Raw genomic sequence first — 23,970 nt, 5'->3', positions numbered from 1 at the left:
TGTTTTCAAAAAGAATTATGCTTCAACCACGACTCCATTGTTTGAGTTTTCAAGTGATTGACAGGTGATGCTAGGTGGCACATGACAGGTTGGGTCGAACCATTCTGGTATGGGGGAGACTCCAGGTTTTTAGGATGTTGAAACTGAATAGCCTACTGAATATAAAATTCATTTTATGAACTTATATATTTTCCTGAAATATTTAATTAATTTAATAATTATTTTTAAAGGATTTTTGCATGGATGCTACTTTTTAAATATATCTTAAAATCTCACGTACCCCCTGGAGTGCCTTCACGTACCCCCAGGGGTAGGCGTACCCCCATTTGAGAACCACTGCTCTAAAAAATGATTCATGAGGTTAGTAAGTTAAGCTTAAAATCAAGAGCTTTTTCTGCTTAAAAAATTAAGTTTGTTATATGTACACATTTAAATCAGTTGATAAGTTATTTTATTAAGTTGGTCTAAATGAAAAACAAGGAAAACAGTCTTAACTTAATTACATTGATATTGAACAGACATTTCTGCCTTTAACTTAACAAAGAAGTATATTAAGTTAGTACAACTTAAAAATCTTGTAAGCGTCCTTTAAAAGCTGAGAACAAAGCTGACGTGCCTGCATTTTTGAGTTACTTATTGGGTCTGATATAGGAATTTAAGGGTAGGTAGAAGGATGGGGTAAGGGAGCAGGAGATTATAAATTAAACTTCATCCTGCACCTTTTGGAATGATTTCCTTTCTTTTTATATAAATCTTTTTGTTTTTTGGTTTTAATGTTAAAGTCAAACTAAATAAACAAACAAACAAACACCAACTGAAATGCCACTCAAATTAACTCTTTAAAACCTGACGTGTCACAGCTGACACACCCTGCACATATACAGTTTAGATGGATGTAACTCTTTCACTCTTTGTGCAATTGAAAAAATTCCAATAGTTTCTGAAACCTGAGACGTTGCGTTTTATAGGCTTTATCAGGTCATTACAGTAATTTCACTCACACCTGTACTAGAAGCTGGAGAGTAAGCTGTTTTAGCAGAATTATAACATGCCGTAAATTGTAAATGACTGCTACATTTTGAAATTTCTAAGTCCTCTGGCAAAAGGTCTCATTCACAGCATATTTTGGGGGTGACTGTGGCTCAGGTGGTAGAGCGGGTCACCCAATAACCGAAGGGTTGGCGGTTCGAGTACCGCTCTATTCTAGACAGGCACTTCACCCTCCCTGCCTCCAGTGCCACCCACACTGGTGTATGAATGTTTGGTGGTGGTCAGAAGGGCCATAGGCACAAATCAGCAGCCACGCCTCTGTCAGCCTGTCCCACGGCAGCTGTGGCAACAAATGTAGTTTGCCACCACCAGAGGGAGAATGTGAGAGCAAATGAATAATGGGTTAATAATGTAAAGTGCTTTGGGTGTCTAGAAAAGCACTACATAAATCAAATCCATTATTATTATATTTTCTAACCTTTTTATAGTCAAAATAAGAAAAAAAAAATCCAGGCAGACCATTTTAGGCTTAGGGTTTAAAGGGTTAAAGTCTTTCTAGTATTTTTCTGTACATATGTATATCAAGTAATGAAATGTACTCTAGTAATGAAAACAAAAGTACAAGTAAATGTTAGTAACATCCAAAGGCTGTCAGAATTTTGACTATTACGCTGCTGCTCACATCAACAGATTGCCAACCTGTAGAGTGTGGACCATCGTTTGCACTTGTGTGTTACATAATTAGGCCCAAAGACAAATCAGCTTCCTGATTTTGTTGCAGTCACTAGTAATCTCAGCGGTGAAACCACCAAATTTCCTTTCATTTATTTTTTGTAACGAATAACGATACTGTGCATTAAATATGTGTTGAAGTAGAAGTATGCAATCAAGTTTGGAAATATAGTGAAGTAAAAGTGAAAGTAAACAGAAGAAAAAATACTCAGTAAAGTACAAATTCTCCCAAAACATACTTGAGTACAGTATGAAGTATTATTATGTCGTTACTATACAACACTGAGGGACAGTGCACAACACATAGGCTGTAGTATCAGATGTCAATAGTTTAAAGGTAATTTTTATCTGCAGTCACTGGATGGGCAGGTTATACTGACATCACAACAGATACTGAAAACCTTTCATGTTAATATCAGTGCATCATCATAAAACACTATAGAAAAGGCCATAATGTAGCACAATTATTATCCCAGCACCAGCAACATGAATCAAAATCAAAGGAAATACAGCAACAAAACCACAAAAATAATGAAATCACTCATAAAGATACATAATATTCATTCACATGCTCAAGACATTTATGGGTAAAAATTCATACGAGATATATTATTTTATTTTGTACCTATGTTTAAGTGTAAGTTTGCATCTCACAAACTCTGTTACATCTGCCCAGGAGGATAGGTGGCTTGCTTTTTGATTTTTTGTTTGTTTGTTTGTGTATGTTGTGCTCTGTATAAAAACAACAATTCCTATTGTTTAGACATTTTCTGCACTACTCATGCAAAAAAATTCAATAAAAAATAACCGGAAATAAATAAATAAATAAATAAATAAATACATACAATTCATAGGCTATGTCAAAAAACTAAATTCCATTATTTTCGTTGCATGATTAACTGAAATCTTCATTTATGGCCAAAAATGTTTCAGCGTCCACCATAATCTACTCTGTTCACACTTAAAGTGAATGTTTGTTGTCCAGGAGGAGGTTCCTGAGATGTTGCATGCCTAAGAATAAACAAACGTTTACCTTTGACCTTTGGCCACCAAAATTTCTTCAGTTCATCTATAAGTCCAACTGAACATTTTTGCTGGATTTTAGAATTAAAACGTGAACTTTTATTATGTTTTGATAGGGAACTTGCTATGTGTTTCAAATACTAAATTGCTACTTGTGGTCAGAATTAAACATTTTACTCTGTAATATTAGTCATTTCTAAAGCATCTGCAACTGCTGCTTATAAAGTGACTGAACACAGAAAACCTCAGAGGTGAGGATTTGGCACATACTCATTTTCTCCTTTCTTTCCATGAGCTGCTTACTCTACCATTCACAGATGAACAGAAGGCGCCACAAGCTGATGTGCAACAGAATGATATGTTTTTGTAAAACAACACAAGTCATTGTGATATTTTAGACTAGAGAAGGAGGCTTTGAGAGACACACAGCAATACGTGGGAAAGCAGCAAACTGTTAGAGGCAAAGCAGCTCATCAAAGTCCTATTGACACTTACACTTTAAATTGTTTTAATCATTTTTTCTCCAAAAAAAATGATGCACAATGCTTATAGGTGTAATTCTTGAAATGCTAGATCGAAGTCTTGCAGCTATTTATTCACAAAGAGGCTGTGACCTGCTGCCTTACACTGAGACACAAACAATCACATGCAGATGATGTGGCTTGAATCATATTTTTACTGTCAAAGCCATCCTTACAACTTAGTTTGATATTTAAAACCCCTCATTTTACCAACTGTGCAAACTATGTACATGCTTTGACAATAAAAAATATTCAAAACAGGGCGGTCAAAATTATTGCGTTTATGCAGATTAATCCATCATCATGATTATACTTATTAAAAATTTTAACGCAGTTAACCCATCTACAGCACAGAATGACCCTGAACATCTTTGGCAACACATTTTGGGCAGTTTGTCCAAGTTGAGTTAGCATTGTACATGCGCAAATAAGCAGTTGATCTAGTAGTGACAGGCAGCAGAACCAACCCATAAAGATGGAAGATGCTAAACAGCACGTCGGCCCTCTGGATGGAAATATGAGGACAAAAAAAAAAACAAAAACAAAAAACAACAAGACGGAACAGTTGTTTCAAGTTGTTTTGTTGAAACGTGAAAGGTGTTTAATAAACATGTTAAGTGCATACTTATTCCCTTCTTTCTTGAGTCTGTTTGCTCAAATGAAACGCAGTTAACATAGATTAAAAATGAACGATATTTAATCGTGGTAATTGTTTGACAGCACTAATTTAAAGTAATGCAAACCTAATGATCCTGCTGAAGTGTTGTTTTTACTGTAAAGACTCATATATGCTACAGCCAGGTCACCTGATGTAACACTAGGAAATAAATGATATACCGGGTATCTCCCATCTTTATTAGCACAGACTGCAGTGTAAACTATAATTACTGGATAGAAAGCAGTCACATACACACTGCAACATAAAACTGAGATAAATATCAAACTGAAGACCTATTACAGGATTTCAACTGATGTGTTTCCATACATTTTATCAAATTAATTTCTTTGAAGCTGTAAGATTAACAAAGACCCCTATCATCAGACCAACAGCCATTCCCTGTCAACAACAATCCAACAACAGAGGTGGTGATAGATTTGGCACATCTTAGTCCATGATGGTTCATAAACTGTATGCACCGCCCTAACCAGGGCTCCAGAGAGAAAATGGAAGAGAAAGGCGTAGAAACACCCAGAGAAAAAGCACCGAGAAAGAGAAAAAAACAAATGTGTTCAATGTTCTGGGGGGGGGGGGGGGGGGCACTGCAAGAATTGCCAAAGACTGAGATGGATGTCATCTCTTTCTTTATAGGCTCAAGGGTCCTTTGGGGCCTGAACACAATAGATAATGATAAAGAAATAAAGAGGCACTGGCTGACTGTCTCCTATATATAATGTAAATATCTAATGCACTGAACTGATACTGAAACAGCAGTGGGCCTGCACAACAATGTGACTTATTGCAAAGTACTGCATGTTGTTTGCAAAGTATTGTACATCTGCTGCCTACAACAAATGTTCTGTTCACCTTATCCTGTTCTAAAAATCCCTGTAGCAAACACTGCTGTCTTTTTTTGTCTTTTCTTTTCTTTTTTTTTTTATCATGTCTGCTGCAGCTGGAGATTGGAATGAGCTGCAAAGAACACTAAAATGGGACAGTTTTATGTCTAAGTCTGCTTTCAAGGACTGGACTGTTTCACGGATACATGCAGCCGTTTCTCAGCATGACATTTGCTGCATACACTTGTTGAATGTAAACGGGTTTTACTCTTGTCTTGTTTTCCCTGTTTGTCTTGTTGCCTATGTTTGCTATTCTTGTTGGTTTGTTTGTGTCCTGTTTGGTGCTCATGTGCTACTCTGCATGATACTGAAGTAATGTTTGTGGTTGTGGTCATGTGTAATAATTGTTAGGACTATTGGCACACAGTGGGTCAGTTCAATATCCTTTCATCCATATAGCTGCTGTCAACGTTTGATTTGATTTGGATTAGTTGACACCGGTTGGCATTGTGAATCATAATTTAGTCTTAAAGACATACCTGATTAAACATGTTTTTAAAAAGTTGTTTTTATGTTAATATGTTTAATACTTTTTACATTCCATATTTCCACAGCTATTTATATTGTGTTTAGAAATGTCTTTTAAATTACAATAAAATGCTTCATGTGCTTCATTCCTGTAGACCCTGTGGCAGAAGGTACTCGCTTTACGCCTTCTGAGAGAAACAAAGGGTGTTGAATGTATCACTGTGTGCAGTTCATTTCTTTACCAAATTATTAATGAATATCGGTTTGCTCCCAGAGGCACACCTCCTTTAGTCACAGCTCCTTTGATACAGGTCTGTCCACTAGAGGACTCAGAGGAGTTCCATCTGCAGAAAAGACTGGAGAATAGCGTCCACTATTCAGATGATGTCCCAGCTCATATTCATTGTTGTGACGGCTTATTGAACAAAACTTTTCCCTAATGCAGTAGTTTGAGTTAAAGGTGGTTTGACTGAAGAAAAAGGCCAAAAATTCATGTGTAGCAGCTTCCTGAACATGTTTCAGAAACAATGTGTTTGATGTATGAAATATGAGGATGCCAAAACACCTCATAAATATTACAAAGTGACTGGTTTACTGGTGGTTGCTTATAATGACTTGATGAGGATACTGCTGAGGGTCCTAAAACATTAAAGTGCAAGTCAGATGTTTGTGGATTGTGGTGTTTGATGCTGTGCGGCTGCTATACGGTATTTTATTTATTCATTCATGTGCAGAGTTACAAAATTATCTAACTCAATTGTACAAGCCCTGGCGTGTCCCAAGATTAGTTCTGTAAGGTTTACATCTAAAATGTAGTCTTTCTGGTGATCAAGCCGTTATGTGTAAGTAACATATGGATTTATGCTATTTCTTTTCTTTTTTTTTTTATTGTGTATGTTTTTACTTATCCTATGAACCTAGTTTTGCGTCTTTAATAAAGCTTGAATGAATGAACGAACAAATCATAAGGTTTCAAAAGAAAAACACCCTGCTTTTTTCCTTAAAATGAGAAATGAATTGACTGAATCTTCAATTGGCTTTTTTAAATGAGTAAATTACATGGTAGCACTTACTTTTAGTACTTGTTGTACTACTTTTAGGCTACTTGTGTTTACTTCCTGAACTTGTCAGTACACTTACCCCCCCCCCCCCCACACACACACACACACACACACACACACACACACACACTCACACACACTCTTCTTAATTTACAAGAATGAAATAACAAACTTCAAAAAGAACCTGAGACATGTGAAAACTAAACGAGCCTTGATTGTTTATGAAAATTTGAATGGGCGGCCAGGGCTCAGGCGGAAGAGCAGGTCATCCAATTACCAAAGAATTGGCAGTTCGAATCCTGCTCTGTCCTAGTCAGACCATTGTGTCCTTGCGCAAGACACTTCACCCTCTTTGCCTCCAGTGCCACTCACATTGGTGTATGAACGTTTGGTGGTGTAGGCGTGAATTGGCAGCCACGCTTCTTCAGTCTGCCCCAGGGCAACTGTGGCTACAGATGTAGTTTACCACCATCAGAGGGAGAATGTGAGAGCGAATGAATAATGGATCAATAATGTAAAGGGGCTTTGGGTGTCTAGAAAAGTGCTATATAAAATCCAGTCTATTATTATTATTAAAATTTGAATGTATTGATTCCTGATTAGACCTCTGACTTTATTTTGATATTTATTTTTGTTTTATTTTATGTTCTTTACTAATATTGTTCACTTAAGTTTGATACTGTTGCTCAGTCTGGAAAAAATAACTTTTTCTATGAAACTGATTGAATGTATAACCAGACTTTGATTAATAAAGTTGAAAAAAACAAAAAAAAACCCAAACTTGTTAATACACTTCTCCAGCCGTTTGCAAAACAGCCTAAATAAACAAGGGATACAGGATAGACCTTTATTAGTTTTTTTTTTTTTCCCCCTATTGGCTATTGTTCCTTTTTAATGTCCTTAAGCTCGACTACTACCTTTTAATTACATTTAAAACACTGAGCTGTAAAAGGAAAACATAAAAAAGAAGCTTTTTGGTGCCTGAATTCAATTAGCAACACGTTAGTCGGTAAACACTCGCACATTCCTTTGAAGTAGCGGCGAAATTATTTTTTTGTCACGCTGAAACATTATCCGATTGGCTGCAGACGCTGTCAGTCACCGCGTTCTGCTCTCTCATTGGCTGTCTCCGCTCTCCGTCAGCCCGGAATGCGCCGTGGTTCCAACACGGTTTTGTTTGGGATGGTCTCAGTCCGCTCTGTAGCAGCCTCAGCAGTCGTCCATCCGCTGTTATTGGTGTTTTTTTACCTCGACATTTCCATGGTAACTGTCCTGTCTGAGCTCTGATCGGCAGCAGTGCGTGAGAATGGAGCTGGAGGAAAAAAACCCGGACCCTAAATACGGTAAGAACAGCTTCATCTCAGTCCTTTTTTTTCTCGGTTCTTGATTTTTTTTTTTTTTCTTAAAACGGGCGAAGAAGTGGAAACAATGACTGCAATGGATGGATGGGTGTGGACCTCATGGGTCTTATGCAGATCTGCACAGAGCTCATCCTCCACAGACACTAGAACCGGCTTGTTTTTCAAAGTACATCGAACATTTAATCTTAGATATTATCTACAGAATTTGCGCGTATTTCTTCTAAGACAGTGACAATAAACCGACATAACACTGTAAATGAATGGACGGTTGTATTTCTGCACTGTCTTTATTCTAACACCATATAGATATCTTGTAATGATCCTCTAATGATTAACTGCCGTCATTTGATTTAAAGTAGGTCAACAGTGACTGACAAAATGGGTTGATATAGAAAAGTAGGTTGCTATCTGGCAAAACAAGGCCTTTCTTAAATTACCTTTATATTTAGGTTTCTCTGTACAGGAGGAAAAACCAGGATGATGGATGAGAATGGTGTATTTTCCCCTGTGTGCTCAAACCATCTGTACATTGACATATGGTTATTTCACAGCAGATACACACAGCCACACACATGCACTTGCACAAACACATGTTAAATGTTGTTGTTCATATCCATTTATTTCATATACATTTTGAAGAGAAGACACCCACTGTGCCAGCCGAAGACATGACTCATAGCTGATTATTATGTGTGTCACACATGTATTTTCTCAACCAGCACCAACTTAGCAGCAGCCTGGTGTGGTATTGTGCCTGGGCTGGGTTGTTGTTGTTCATATGGACTGTTGAGTCATGAATTCTTCATAACCGGTGTTATTTTTGCCTTAATACCCCATGTCAGTGCTGTTATATGAGAGGATGACCAAAAGACCACTCAAAAGCAAAACCGCGACATTTAGGATCATATTACAGCGGGAAGACAAGGCTAATGCTGTCTGTCTGCTGGAGTTATCCTTTCTTTCACAATGTATGATGCTCCCAGCAGCCCACACCCACAATATGAAGTCCACATCCTCTCCCACAACTGTCTAGCATTTCCTCGTAACTTTCCTGTTGCCATGTAAACAGCTTTTCCCCTCTTCACTCCCCTCCCCCATGAAGGCTAAGAGGTCAGAAACCACAGCCCTTTACAAGTGGAGATAAAGGCGTATACGATACACACACAATGCACATTCCAGCACAGCAGAAGGCTTCAGCAGCACGTTTTAGTAAGATTTGACTCGAGAACAGGCCGAGTGATCTACATTTTTCTGAGCCGGTGTGCTTGTAGTCAGGTAGGCAGGCCACAACGTGCTCTGCCTGGACTGTGTTCAGCCTTGCCTGTTCTACCCACTCAGCAGACAGAGTCAAAAGGCCTCTGGTGAAAACTGAAGCTGGCAAACATTCAGATTTCGACACTTATTGCATGCACACCAGGGTTTTCCCTATCATTACAATGCTTAGCTGCAGCACCCAAGCCATGGTGGGCTCCACCTAAGCCAAATGACTGGAAAATCAATGAGGAGAGTTAAACTAAATATGACTTTTCCCAGATGTTGTGGTTGTAGTTGGTCCCCAGTGAATTTTTGGATGTTGTCTACTTATCTGCTCTAGCTTTTCCAAGGTAGCCTTATAATTGTGGCTCAAAGCTACGTGAAACTGTATATTTGGCATTATGTAAATATTTGGACTATATAATTTGGAAATACAGACTAAAACTGATATTGTCATTACAGTTATCACAACAAATATAAAATCAATCAAGTTTAAAGGCTCATTTTTTGTCTTGAGCAAAAGCTGATGACATTAATTTTTTTGTGGTTTTAAATTGTTTGTAAAATATAGAATAATAAAAGATGTGTAAAAAGGTGCAACAAGATAAATATAGTACAAGACACAACAAGATAGTTCATCATAAAACACACAAGACAAAATGCGTAAAAGGCACTAAAAGAAAAAAATGACTCAAAAGATGAAAATTACATTACACACACACTCACACACAGTGTTAGATAAAAGTAAACAAAAAGATGTTATCTGAGTTCTTATTCTACAAGATAAAAACAATGTAAACAAATGACAGTTTTGGTGTTAAATTCTTCTTTCTGGTGAGAACATGTCAAACACTCGCCAAACACAGGGATTTCAGGAATCTAGAAGAACAATCAAAACAACTATGAGACTTGTTTGCATTTGCATGACTGGAACTAAGTAAAACCACAAAAATTTGATAATTTCCTGAATGTTTTAGCTGGTATGTTAAAAAAAAAAAAAAAGAAGAATACCACAGGGGCAAAAATAAAATGCTCACAGTGTAACAATATTTACACATATTGCAAAATAAACCTATATTGGTTTTGTTAGAAACAACATGAATGAAAACACAAAATATCTTCCTTCGAATAAAAAACAATCCTGCAATCATCAGAACCAAGACAACATCCAAGCCCTGAGAAAATCACCAGTACATCCTATACACGTGTTAAATAAAAAATAAAACACACAGCATCACTGAGATCCCTCGTCATGAGTATATTTAGTCAGACAAACTGTTGCAGGGTTGTAAGGAGTAATTTTGAGCTGTGTAGTCAGGAGGGAGACTGATCTGAGCCAGAGGCTGTCAAGTTTTCTAAAATATTCAGCCTTCAGGAAGCAGCTTTAATGTGTACTCTCATCTCTATTTTATGTGACTTATTTTATGTGAGTTTGTAGGCTAATGACCTCATTAGTGGCTGTCAAGGGGAAGTCATCTGAAGCAGCAGCTGTTTGATAAAATGTACAGTAGTACATACAGTACCTTCAGAGACTCTATCAACTCCTACTTGTTAATAATCATTATGTCTATGCTAGAAGTGTGGAGATAAATGAGAAGAAAGAGAACAAAGGAGAGCAAATGTGTCCACGCTCAACTACAGTGGCCACTAAGCCATTAGCCCACAGTAGCAGGGGAGGCGTTCATCTGATAACCTCACTGGGCCCATTAGTGGATCACACCAGCCATGACATCATCACTTCCTTTAACACTCACACCGCCTAGACTTGAAAACACATTTTTATGGTAAGAGGAAGCAGAAGATGCATTACTCCATGTTTTAGCATGAATTACATTTGTAATTGGAGATTTACGAAATACTGTAGGGCCACAGTCTGACTCACTATGTTTACTGGCAGAAAATACTTTGGTTTTTGCTCTTATTTAAAAAAAAATTACAGTTTTTTTCCATGGTTAATGAAAATTAATTCTCCACTAATATTTCTGTTTACATGGAGTTCATTCCTATTTGTATTGCCTAATATCACCAAAATATGTAGATGTTCCACTGTGTTGATTCACCATCCCACTTTCATTCCCTCAAACACCTAAAAGGGCAGATTTTTCCATGCTTGCTCATTTCAAAAACCTGTTGATATCCTCTTTAGTAATGTTTAACAGTAGGTGTGTTTTGCCTCGTAGTCAGAATTGTAGCTGTTTCTTTGGTACATTCATTTCCACCCGAGAGAATCTTGGTCTGTACTACAGCTGACTGTAAACAGGGGCTGTGTCATAACACAAATTAAAACCTGCAAGTGAAACATGTATTCTGAGTGAAATGTATACTTGTCCAAAGAATACACCTGAAATGAGAATAATATGGGCATATCCCACATGGTGGATAACGCAACATTTAGAAACAAGGTTTAATTCAGAATATCCACATGGAATATGATGTGTATTTGATATCTGTTCATTCAGATGAATATTTGCGTGCATGTAAATGTACTCGCCATTTTAACATGAATGCAGGCAAGTTCATCAGGTAATTCCAGTGGGATTTCACCCTCAGGGGCTCGTTGAATGTCTAATGACCTCATTTGACCTACATGATGAAAAAAAAAAATTAGCAGAGTCTACACATAATCACAAAATCTCAGCCTACCCACATGTAGGTTCCCCACAACTGCTCTCACATTAAGCTAATCACGTAAATAAACAAGGCTATTTACAAGACATTTGGCAACCTTTTTTCAGAGAAAATCTGCTGGAATGCGTTTGAGCACAATTAGAGATTGTTTTATGGCACAAACAGCCAAAGACACGGCTGTGTGTGTCTACAGCTCAGATGGAGCTCAGTGTTTCAGATTCACACACAGATGATGCTACAAATGAGAGCTGGATGGAAGAATCATGTTGTCCAAGAATGTCTGCACGTATGAATTTCTTTACATATCTAGTGAGGGCTGCAGTATGTAAACACTTCAGATCAACGCTGCGCCTCTTTCCTGACAGGAAACCAACCCTTTCTCTATTGTGAGTCAGTGAATTTTCATATAGTTGTTATGGTGATGGTATAAATTTAGATCCACTTTATGTGAACAGCTAAAAATAACAGGCTATTGTACCATTTTGTCAAGCAATCCAGTTAAACCGCCTGGTGCTATTAACTCATTTGAGTCTTGAAAATCTATTACACCAAGAAGCGACCTTTCACAGTGTGCAGTGATGCAACTGTGGCCATTTTCATCTCAGTGTTGTTTATCTTATATGGAACACTGACAAGTTCTCTTTTTTTCTGTTTAATAACTCCATCAAGGGTTTTTCTGAAATGCTTTGTCATGTTAGGAGTGATACTTAGCTTTTTCAAATGGAATTATGCACTTTAAAACATTTCCCTGTGGTCTACATAAATTGTAAATGCAATGCTTGGGTCTGAATTCTTCATTAAACGCTACAGGTCCATCTTCAACCTTATTTCTAATGACTAATGGAACGAGACAGGTCATTTTGAGCGCTGGCCCTTTAAATGCACATGACCCCACCCCCTCCAGGCAGGTTAACTGTGCTTTCTGTCCCGTTCAACCACTTGTGTTCCTTAATACAACCAACAACTGAACATTTTAGGTAATCGGCTCAAAGTTTGGACATATTTTCCGTTTTTACTCCAAACGTTGCTGCTGACAAACAATTATGTCATACCCAGAGAAATGTTCATCGGAAGTCTTGACCTTATATGTGCAGATGTCGTGACATAACTAGTTATAAAATGTAACAAATTAAGAAGGAATTAAAATGGGTTGTAGAAATCCACTTGATTTTTGCCGGAATGAATATAAAGGTAGCTTTGCAGCACCTGGAGGGTTCAAATTCAAACTTTATGAACTATTAGGGTTCAAATACACAAATAAATGTACCAAAGACTAATAAAAGTGGGTTTAGCGAAATTTGACCCCTTTAAAACTAGGGGTGTTAGAAAATATCGGTTCTGCAATATGTCGCAATATTTCATTTCATGATACTTTATCAATATTAAAGAGTACTATATCGATATTTTTAAGTATTTATTCAAATGCAGATATGGTGGAGGTTCTTTTTTGTTTCTCTTTATTGTTTATATTTTATTTATTGTTATTTAACACTGTTTTATTAAATAATAGTTATTCGAAGCATCCTAAAAGCACTTTTTACTGTCTGAGAGGCAGATATAAGGTCCTTTGTTTGGGACAAAAATAGTATTATGATTTTAGTTATGAACTAATAGAATATGAACATTTGAACAGGATCTTAAACTGCAATGTCTGTAAAAAATAATTTAAGCTTTAAGACAGGAACATTTTGTGATATAGCATTAGATCCTGTTCTGATCAAATAAAAATGTGTTTAGTATTTGTGCACATTTCTGGTGTAATTCAATTGTTCAAGGAAATAATCTTTAAAAAAAAAGGAACAAACAAAAATTTTTCAACAGTATCCTGATATATTGTGATATATCGTATCGCGATCCTAGTATTGTGATTTGTATTGTATTGCCAGATTCTTGCCAATGCACACCCCTATTTAAAACGCACATGTAGCCTGAAGTATTTCCTCAAATGCTCTGATAGATCCTTTCATCTCTTAAATCAGTATCAATAAGTCTTTAACGTACTGGATTTCTTATGTAGGATAAGGTTGTCAGGTCACGGTATGTATTTGCTAAAACTACATACTTTCCGTTAGGGATGCACCAATACTGGTACGAGTATCGGTATCAGCTGCAATACTCAGTGTGTGTACTCGTACTCGTAAAGACATCCAATACAAATGCACCGGTACCACTTATGGCCGTTTGACATTCCCAGTTCAGTGCAGCAGGTACGCGGCGGTGGAATAATGTGTGGGGAGTGTGAAGAGGGTGGAGATTTTTCAAAATAAATGACAGTGATAAAAGTAACGCTGACTGCAAGTAATGTTAAAGACACAGACACAGACGCAGCGTTTTGTCCGTCCTCTACGTACATTCCATCTGTTTACCAGGTGCTCGCGAATGTGTAAACAGAATGAGAATACCAGCAGGTGTATGGAGGGGTGCGGACCGCCACCAGCAGAAGTGAAAACCAAACTTATCTCTCATTTCTCTTTTCTCTACCTGCTGAAGCTATGCTTTTAAACCTTACCAGTGAAAACACTGCAATATTAGTATCACATTAGTATTGCCTCTGTCGTCTCCATGTTTGTTATTACTGACTTTCTTCTTCTCAAAAAACTTTACTCTTCTTTGTGGTATTTGTCCAGTATGGTTAATTAAGAGCTTCGCCCCCTGGTGGATTAATTGACAAACGCTCATTCCAACACATTAAATGTCAGTAGCAGCACTTTTTTCCAGTCAGACTAATGACAACGACAATAAAGCACATTCACAAAAGGAACTAAGAACTGGAATGGGATTATTAAGTACTCATATCAGTACTCGGTATCGGCAAGTACTCAAATTCAAGTACTCGTACTCGGTCTCGAAAACAGTGGTATCGGTGCATCCCTACTTTCCGTGCAGCAGCGCTGTGTGCCAGGCCAGTAGTTCATACTGTATTTCATGCTATATGGGGCACTGTAGCTCCATCACATGGCAGTGGAGGTGGGCAGGCCAGACCCAGGTCATGTGGCACCAGAACATGTAGGAAGGTCTTATCTCTCATACTGCCGATGGTCAGTCCAGTTCACCGCCTCCTATATGTCAAACGTGCACAATGATTCATAACAAGTCATTGTCTTAACAGCATAAAAGGAACATTTTTAGCAAGTCATTCTTCATAGTCCAGGACAGAACAAACATTGGAGGGGGGTGTGGTTGAATGACAGCAAAATGAAACTTCATTAGAAAAAGCGGAAAGAGTTTTGGGAGGGGAAAAACATGTCAAAATCAGTGATGAAATGTAAGTAAATAGTTGTACACAAGTGTTGTATACAAGTGCAAATGTGTGGCTTAATCATCATCATCACTGTACTTTGTCTGACAGCCTGAGGTACTTTGTTTCTTAAATGCCTGAATGTTTGTCAGTGTTTGTGATAAACTGAAGTCTTGCTCCTCCTTCGTAAGATAAACTCTTGAAAAATACTATACATAGACTTGCTAAACATGACATGATAGGCTCAGAAAAATACTCAGAGTTCAAATTTGATTTCCAAAACATGCGTGGGAGATTTCTAATGCAGAGTGCACTGACCTGGTAACCTCTGAGGACATGTAAAAGGTCAAAATACAGAATTCAATTTGGATTCAATGATTGTATCCAGTGATGAGTCAGCCCTAAAACACTGACCACCAGAGGATCTGACTTTGGAGTTGTGGAAAAAATTATTAGACCACCCTTGTTTTCTTCAATTTCTTGTTCATGTTAATGCCTGGTACAACTATAGGTACATTTGTTTGGACAAATATATGATTTCAACAAAAATAGCTCATAACAATTTAATTTCAGAGCTAATATCCAGCCATTTTCCATGTTTTCTTGATAACAACCAATATCACTTAAATTCTTACGCCAATAGCTATGGCATTGTACTGCCAAAAACAGTGCTTTTAAGCATTCCATGTTTTCTTTTCTGTCTGTTTTAGTCACATGATACATACAGGAGTTAGTTGATTGCATAAACCATTACTTTTGATGGCCTAATAATTTTTTTCCGTGACTGTACGTATGTGTAACAGACTCAATCTGTGACAGATGAGGAACAGCCTGTTGTGCACTCCTGCTCCATCACCCTGGCATGAAAATAATCCTGTCCAATCCCAAACCCAGAAGAAGAACCCCTTTATCTTCCTGTTCTCATATTAACAGGAGCAGTCTCCTTTTGGCAATGCTGTGTTTTTCACTCATGTTTCAACAAGTCCGACTTATTACAATTCCTGCTCCCCGTGAACCACAGGATCTCTGTCGAATGGTCAGCTTCCAGTTAGTACGTTATGTCACGTCCGCTAACAGATTAACCCTGAGTCATTAGCTGATGTTATCTATCTGTAATATAATCTTGAGTATCAGATATGGTGAGCAGGTTTTGGGTAGATGAGCCACAGATGGGCAAACAGCCCAGGTGTTGATTCTATCACCACAGAGATCCCATCATTTATAATTAAGGTGTAACGTTTGCTGATGATCAGGTTCACTGTCAAAAGTTTTCTGAAAGTTCCTGAAGGCCATGGGATATACAGCGTTGAACAGGGTTTGTTCAGGTGTTTGAAATCCTTGAAAATACTTGAATTTCAATGTTGTGTTTTCATGGTCTGAAAAGTGCTTGAATTTTCATTTAAGAGGTTGAAAGTGCTTGCAGTTCTAACTCTGTGATGTGAATAATTAATTAATTTATTTTTAATATTAACTCAAGACAAAGCTACTTACAGAGAGGTGATACATTTAAAAAATAAAACTTTGTCAAAAAAGAAAATTAGCAGGTGCTCTCAGGTGGACTCCAGGTACATTTCTGTCTTAATCTTTGGCTCAGTGTGAGTGTGTCAAGAAGGTCAACTGGCTTCCCTTTCTTTTTTGGATAAAGCTTTGTGTTCTCCTTTAAGTTCTAAACTTTTTGCTATTATCAAACATAATTTTAGACATTTATAGCATAATATAATGTATGTCATCGTGATTAAAAGTGATAAAAATAATCATGAATTCCTGTAAATATGTATTTTATAGTGATGTTGCGGGATGTGCCGAGGCTTTGAAGCGTGTGTCGAGTAATGGAGGGGGCGTTTCCGCGAAGCGCGTATCGAGGCTTGCTTCATTTAGGGGCGGAGCCGAAAATTATGACGTCCGAAGCCTCGCTGCCCGGCTGTACCACTTGACTGCTTCACAAAGTGGTTCAGAGGTGGTTCTATCTGATTCAGGTTTAACAGCAGTAGAAACCTCTCAGGCTCCATTCAAAATATGTGTTTTTGATTGAGAGTTATGGTCAGTGCAGAGTTTGAACAGAGTTTGGATACTAGAGTTTGGATAGCGTTTATATAGTTTGGAGATAGTTTGAAGAGTTTAGAGAGAGAGATCATTTGAAGATTTAGGAGAGGGAGAAGAGAAGGATGAGTAAGAGGATGGAGCCAGTGAAGAAGAGGAGGATTTCCCCTGTGTGGGAACATTTAGATTTGATAACTCCTAATAAGGTAAACTAAATCTAACATTATTTCAGACACATAAGGTTTGCTTATCTGGAGTACTGGGAGAGACAGAAAATTACTGCACCCCAATTTATATAATGTTGCTCTTGCGTTTTTGTGCATGCCAGCATCTTCTGTACCATGTGACAGGATGTTTTCAAACGCCGGAGAGGTTATGTCAAAAAAAAAAAAGAATCACTTCAAACCAAAAACTGTTGAGAAACTGTTATTTCTGAATAAAGATAAACAAAATCTCCCCTGTTCTGTACATCATTGTCCAAGTTACACTAGCATGTTCAGTGCCCTCTTCCTAGTTCCACAAGCACTTTCACTGTCCTCTGCCTGTTTAAGTCATGACATTATCCTGAAGTGACAAAAAAATAAAAAATTTAAAAAAAATTACTCAACCTCCCATATATGATACCACCACCATTTGGGGGAAATTTACACACAGAGAATACGTTAAAAAATATTTTATTATACACATATATGATAATTTATGTAGAGAAATTTTTTGGTCATACATTTTTTGTAATTCATAGTCATTCCCAAGAGCCATAACAGACACAAAAATTCAATGCATCACACATTCTGTGGTTCAGATACAACTGTCTGTGATTATACACATGGCCAGTAGGTGGTTTCGTGCGCATATGAAGCTTTGAGAAATGAACCCTTTCTCGAATCAATTGGCTCAAGTGGTTCGATGCCTCATGAGGCTTTATCTCACCATCACTAGTATTTTATCCCAGCGATAAGGTGCTTTGCAGGAAAAATTTGAAAGTGACCTTTAAAAGTGCTTGAATTTGAGCTTGAACAATGTGTACGAACCAATATAATAGAATAATAGAATCCAAAAATGTCATTATTTTACGACAAAATTTTCATTCTTTAAGTATATTTTGCTGATAATACTTGTACATTTACTTGCAGTGGAGTATTTTCACAGTGTGGTAATACTTCCATTTCAGTAAATTATCTGCGAATAATCTCAGGATATAAGGAACAAAGTGTACGTAGAAAGTGTTTTACAGCTGTAGTTATGTTTTTGTCAAAGGCCAGAGGCAAACAGCTGCACTGGCTGCAGTTGTACACAGTGAAACAGCTGTCTGCCATGACAGGGAGCAGTGAACACAGTCAGACTGATTCAGTTGAGCTGAAATGAGCTTGAAACCTTTGAGTCTTGTGCTGTGTCATCATGTATTTATATGCCGTACGGTCAAAGGGACAGGCGCCACCAAGTCTTTATTTCTGTTTTTGCTCCTCTCCTAATTCCCCTATCAACACTGTGATTGCTACAACTCCCCAGACACACTCTGAGCTGTTAAGAGGACTCAGAGAGAGAGAGAAACAGAGAAAGCAGCAGAGGAGAAGGCAGAGGAGCTTTTTTTCATGCAGTGAAAGAAGGAAGTGAGGATTTAGAGGTCGGGCACAAGCAAACAGATCTCATACAGGAAGGAGATGTAAAGAAATGATTGAGAGAAGTCGACAGAGACGCCTGTAACGACAACAACAACACCATGACAAAATACGAAAGACGAGGTACTGTGATGGCCAGAATGGTTTGTGCTGTTAGATCTGTGATCAGCTAGTATTGAGGGGGTTGTTCTCCTGGTGGATCATGGGAGGGTTTTCTAATAGTGATGGTTAAAGGGGGCAGATTGTGGCTCTAGTGGGCATAATTTGATAGACAGAGTTCAGAGATGCCTTTCTGGTTGTGATGCCAGTGTGTTTGTGTGTGTGGCGTGTACATAACCACTAGGCTGTGACAACAAGTAAATGTCAGCGTGTGTCTGTAACTGCCTTTAAAAACTGACTGGTCTGAATTATTGTCAGGGCTTTAGTGGACACCATGACAGCAGAGTGGAAGGATATGTAAGGCTACAGACTATGTGCTTATCTTAGAGGAGGATGTTGGCAGAGGAGATTATGTATACAGTAAATTCATCACCGTCATGATTTCCTGTGGAAACATTAGAGTGGTGTGTGGCTGTTGTACCACATTCAGGCTCAAACCGAGGCCTTGTACCCACGATGTCGCTGTAGGCAGAGGAGACTAGGTTGATGTTTCTCCTCCGCTGTTTTTCTGAGGTGTTTCCATGGCAGCTGGAGGTGTCTCCACGGAGCTCCTTGTCACCGGGGAGCCATTTTGTGGGTTGCTAGGGATGAGTAAGGCGCAAGAATCCTTTTGTTGAGGAGAATGTCTTGTCTTTGTAAATACACCAATGTACACCTGATGTATCCACAATAGGAAGAGGAACATAAATGATTCTAAATGTTGTGTGGCATACAGTGTCTGTGCTACATTGAGCTGTAAACGGTCACTGCATTTGTTTTGATTGATAGCAGCGACATCGGCCGTCACCTCAGTCAACCAACGGTGGATTTTCAAAGGTTAATATGATAACAGTAGTTTGGAGTAGAAAATCAGCTAGTATCTGATTTGTTTGCTGATCTCACCACCCTCTCTCCGTCCTGAAGAAAAGTCAGCATTGACAGAAATGAATAACCAAAAAGAATGTAGGTCAGGGACAATTTGTGTCTTTATTTTACTTCATTTCTACTGGAGCAGCCTTAGTATTAGCTTTTGGTTAGAATTGGAAACAGTATTGCAACACAGATAGTAGGGCTGCATGACATTGGAAAAAACTGATACTGCGTTTTTTTTAACCCTGTGAAATATATTGCGATATGAAAAAATACTCAGGAGGATATAACAGCTGTTTGGTGTGGACGTAAATGGTCAAACTAATTAGTTGTGTTACCTCTCATTGTGGCAACAGGTGTAAGGCACTGTTGACACAGAACATGTGTTTCAATACCATCCTCCTTGTTGCCAAAATAATTCCAGATAACTGACGTTGCTTGTCTTTTTTGCACCCAGTCTTCATTTATGGTGATTTTCTCTGGTTCGTTGCTCATTTTTCAATGTTGTTACCAGTGACTCACTCCAAACGGATTAAGAACAATTGTGATAGGTGGATCGCTGTGCACAGTGTGTGTCAGGTACCCTTGAAATTAGATGAGAACATGTTGAGTTCATTTGCCTCCTACATTGCAGGACCTGTGATGTGACTATTGCGCACACATACATTGCGATAACGATACTCAAATGATATATCTAACAGATAGTTTTGAAAATGTCATGTCTCTATTTGACATTAGGAAAAGGGCTCAAAGAAATCATCAAAATATTATTGAAATCACAACATTTCCATCACCCAAACTGTAAGAACATTTGTTGATACTTGTAAAATATATTTCAACAATATGAATGACACAGAGATACCTCAGCTTATGCATTATCTTCTCCAGACATAGTGGGATGTGGTTATTTGGTACAGACCCTAGAGCTAAGCCATCATCACACATTTTTAGTTTGTGCTTGACTCTGTACTAAACTGGCAAATAAATAAATGAAATGATAAAAAATAATATATTTTTTAAATCCACTACAATGGTGACTTGTTTTGCAATAGGGGTGTAAATACAGAGAGGCAGACACTGTGGTTGAACTGGAGAGCATGGAGTGGGGGCCTCCCATGTGAATGCATGTCTTGATGGGTGGAAAATGAAAGATGTGATCTTTGATATGCAATTCAACATGGTACTGTATTTATCGTCTTAAAACAGACTGCATCTCAGCCCTGCTTTCTGTCCTTTAATTATGGTAAAATAGTCAAAATGTATAAGAAAATGATGTGCTTATTCTGCTTAAACCATAAAAACAACAAATTGAAATGCTTTTGGCAGCAAGTAAAAAGACTAGCAATCACTAGAAAATGGTTAAAGCCTGAAGCACCCAAAATCGAAGAATGGATCGACATCGCACAGGACATCTTCATTCTGGAGAAATTAACATTTTGTTTTAAGTGTTAAAGGGAATCTTTTTTCACTATTTGGTCAAAATGAACAAACTATGTTAAATTTGTAATGGATGTGAATTGAATACATCAGTTATGTGAAAACAGTTATAGGATATACATTTCTGTTAGGTCAATGTAAACACACACCTTAATGTGTTTTAATTTGTTGTTGAAGTAGCGGAATAAGCCCTCTCCTCCAGCCCACTTTTCTTTATTTATTTTATTACCTCCGCCAAGGAGGTTATGTTTTTGCCTGTTTGTTTGTCTGTCTGTCTGTCTGTCCGTGTGCAAGATAACTCAAAAAGTTATGGACAGATGTGGATGAAAATTTCAGGAAATGTTGATACTGGCACAAGGAACAAATGATTAAATTTTGGTGGTGATCGGGGGGAGGGGGGGCACTGATCTGCCTTGGCGGAGGTCTGCGCTCTCCGCGTGCTTTTCTAGTTTGTTCTATATTCGACTAAAAATCTTGGATTAGCTTCTTCTTTTAAATTTGTTGTGTGGATATTGAATCGTACCCGAAAGGGAAGTTTTGTATAACATGCTTTTCCAAATAAGCAAAGAATGGGGGAAAAAAAAAAAAAATTAATTGAATACTATTGAGTCAGAGGATTAATTTTACTAGCCTATTCTTTGTCATTTTTGTCATATACAGATAAGCAGTGATGATAGCTGGATAACATATATGTCAATGTTGTCCAGAAAATGTGATTCTATGGCTAATTTACAGCTGTGGTTGGCATAGGAATCTAACAGCACCAGGGACTGTCATGAGGATCTACGCTCTATTTCACAATCTTTTACCATTTGTCAGAATAATCATAATGTGACCCCCCCCCCCTTACCTTTGTACGTCAATTACAGTAACAATAATAGTAGACACAGTATCAGTGAAGATCTATGCAGGAAGTGAATAGATGACGTTAAAGGAATCATATGTGACAGATGAGGCTGGTTCAAACCAGTCTAGGGGTGTTGCATTATAATACATCCTAACATGAACAGACTCAGGAACTGTCACTTTATACAGCAACAACTAACACTCAATTATCCCTGTATTTTGATTTTTTTTTTTTTTTCTCTCTGCTGTACAATAAAGCTGTGTCCTATTCTAAATTAAAATTTTCCTTGGTGTGTGAAGAGAATTGGGGTGTATGAAGACTCAGTGTGTCAGTTTAGTTTCAACCATATCACTGATCCTCATTAACATTCGAAGCTTTTGAATGCCGCTGTCTTTCCTAGGCTATCAAAAGCATTTTTAGTAGATATTAGTTTGTTTCATAAAGTGTCTAAATAAATGTTTTCTTTGTTAGAAAGTACAGTGTACATTTAAAAAAAAAACTCTTTGCCTGTCTTTCTTCCCAGGGGAGTCCAGGAAGTTTGATCCAAACTTCAAAGGGCCAATCCACAACAGGTGAGACGTCTGTTTGAACCACACATCAGTAACCAGGCCTGTCACAACCCCCCAGAGCCACTGTGGAATGTCATTTCTGTGACAGCACTACCAGTAGAGCACGAAAGTCCCATTCATTCCAGTGTACCCAATGGAAAAACATGAACAGTGGACAAATAATGGTTTGATCCTATTTGAGTTGTGTTCCTGTTTACACATATGATGTTTATTGTTTATTTAAAATATTTTATGAGACAAGAAAACTGATTTGTGGCAAAGATAGTAAGGTAACTTCTAGGTTTGTGTTGAACAGCTTAATGGACTGCATCTCTCGTTGCATATGATACGCATCATCAACGTCAAAATGGCTGTTGCCTCGGTATAATTTCCCTTAATCTTTGAGAGTGAGATGATAAAGTATTAAAGGTGAAAATTACCTGTAAAGACCCTAACATCCACTGGTGACCAAAAGCATCTAGTGGTCTAAACTGTTTAATACCTGTTGATCCGCTAACCCTATCAATACATGTAAATAACTGGTGTAAAATACAGTTTGTCGTCTTTTCATGGTCATCAGATATGACCCATTTGGACGTTCAGAGGCTCCGTAGTTGCCGTGGAAACACAGTCATCTTCTACAACATTGATTCACCAGTAAAACCCATAGAGTTGGATCAATGACGGTGGATGGACACACTTGATTTATGTTCAGTTAATGATATGTTTTGTTGAAAAGTCATGTTTTCTTCATTTCTCTGTTTCTGATATTATGACAGTCAACTTTAATCTGAGCTTTTATAGACATCTACACGATCAGTAAATTAAATATGGGAAAATACCTGATTTTCATTGAAAAAAAAAAGCAAAATACACTACATAGACGTCTTCAGATACTTAGAAATTAGCTGATACTGGCTGATACTGACTTCTGGCTGATGTATTAGTGCATCTGTAATTATAATGATTTTAATGTCGCAGGAATAAAATTAACCCATAAACCATATATACATATGTCACAGTAGAGATTGAAATCCAGTAGAATTCCTAATCCTACTAGGACAGATAGTAATTGTAGTTTGTCCTAGGACAAACTAAAATTCCTATCTGTCCTAGTAGGATTACAAATCCTACTAGGACAGATAGAAAAATCACTTAAGAAAGGTTATTTATATATATATATATATATATATATATATATATATATATATATATATATATATATATATATATATATATATATATATACGTGTGTGTCACAGTAGAGATTGAAATCCAGTAGGATTTGTAATCCTACTAGGACAGATAGGAATTTTAGTTTGTCCTAGGACAAACTACAATTACTATCTGTCCTAGTAGGATTAGGAATCCTACTGGATTTCAGTCTCTACTGTGACACACACACACACACACACACACACACACACACACATATATATATATATATATATATATATATATATATATATATATATATATATATATATATATATATATATGTATGTATATATAAATAACCTTTCTTAAGTGATTTTTCAGCATTGATTGTAATATTATCCTCCTTATTTTGCATTTTCTCAGTGTAAATTATGTATTTTCCTGTGTCTGATTTATTGATTATGTAGATGTTCATAAAAG

General features: G+C 37.4%; 1 protein-coding gene across 3 annotated transcripts in view; it reads left to right on the top strand.

The window, feature by feature from the left end:
• Positions 1-7,524: 7,524 nt before the first annotated feature.
• Positions 7,525-23,970, top strand: part of LOC115426942 (choline transporter-like protein 2) — a 36,648-nt gene continuing 20,202 nt past the window's right edge. For 2 of the 3 annotated variants that reach the window (XM_030145247.1, XM_030145228.1), the window contains exons 1-2: positions 7,525-7,695; positions 22,308-22,356. In XM_030145247.1, coding sequence (XP_030001107.1) covers positions 7,659-7,695; positions 22,308-22,356 — 86 coding nt within the window. In that variant the 5' untranslated portion in view covers positions 7,525-7,658. Of the gene's footprint in view, positions 7,696-18,418; positions 18,616-22,307; positions 22,357-23,970 lie in introns of those variants that run through there. The other variant, XM_030145237.1, reaches the window with a different exon arrangement.

Source organism: Sphaeramia orbicularis, chromosome 1 (assembly GCF_902148855.1).
Source record: "Sphaeramia orbicularis chromosome 1, fSphaOr1.1, whole genome shotgun sequence".
Classification (NCBI taxonomy): domain Eukaryota; kingdom Metazoa; phylum Chordata; class Actinopteri; order Kurtiformes; family Apogonidae; genus Sphaeramia; species Sphaeramia orbicularis.
The sequence above is the reverse complement of the archived record's forward strand: the minus strand, read 5'-3'. Positions and strand labels throughout refer to the sequence as shown.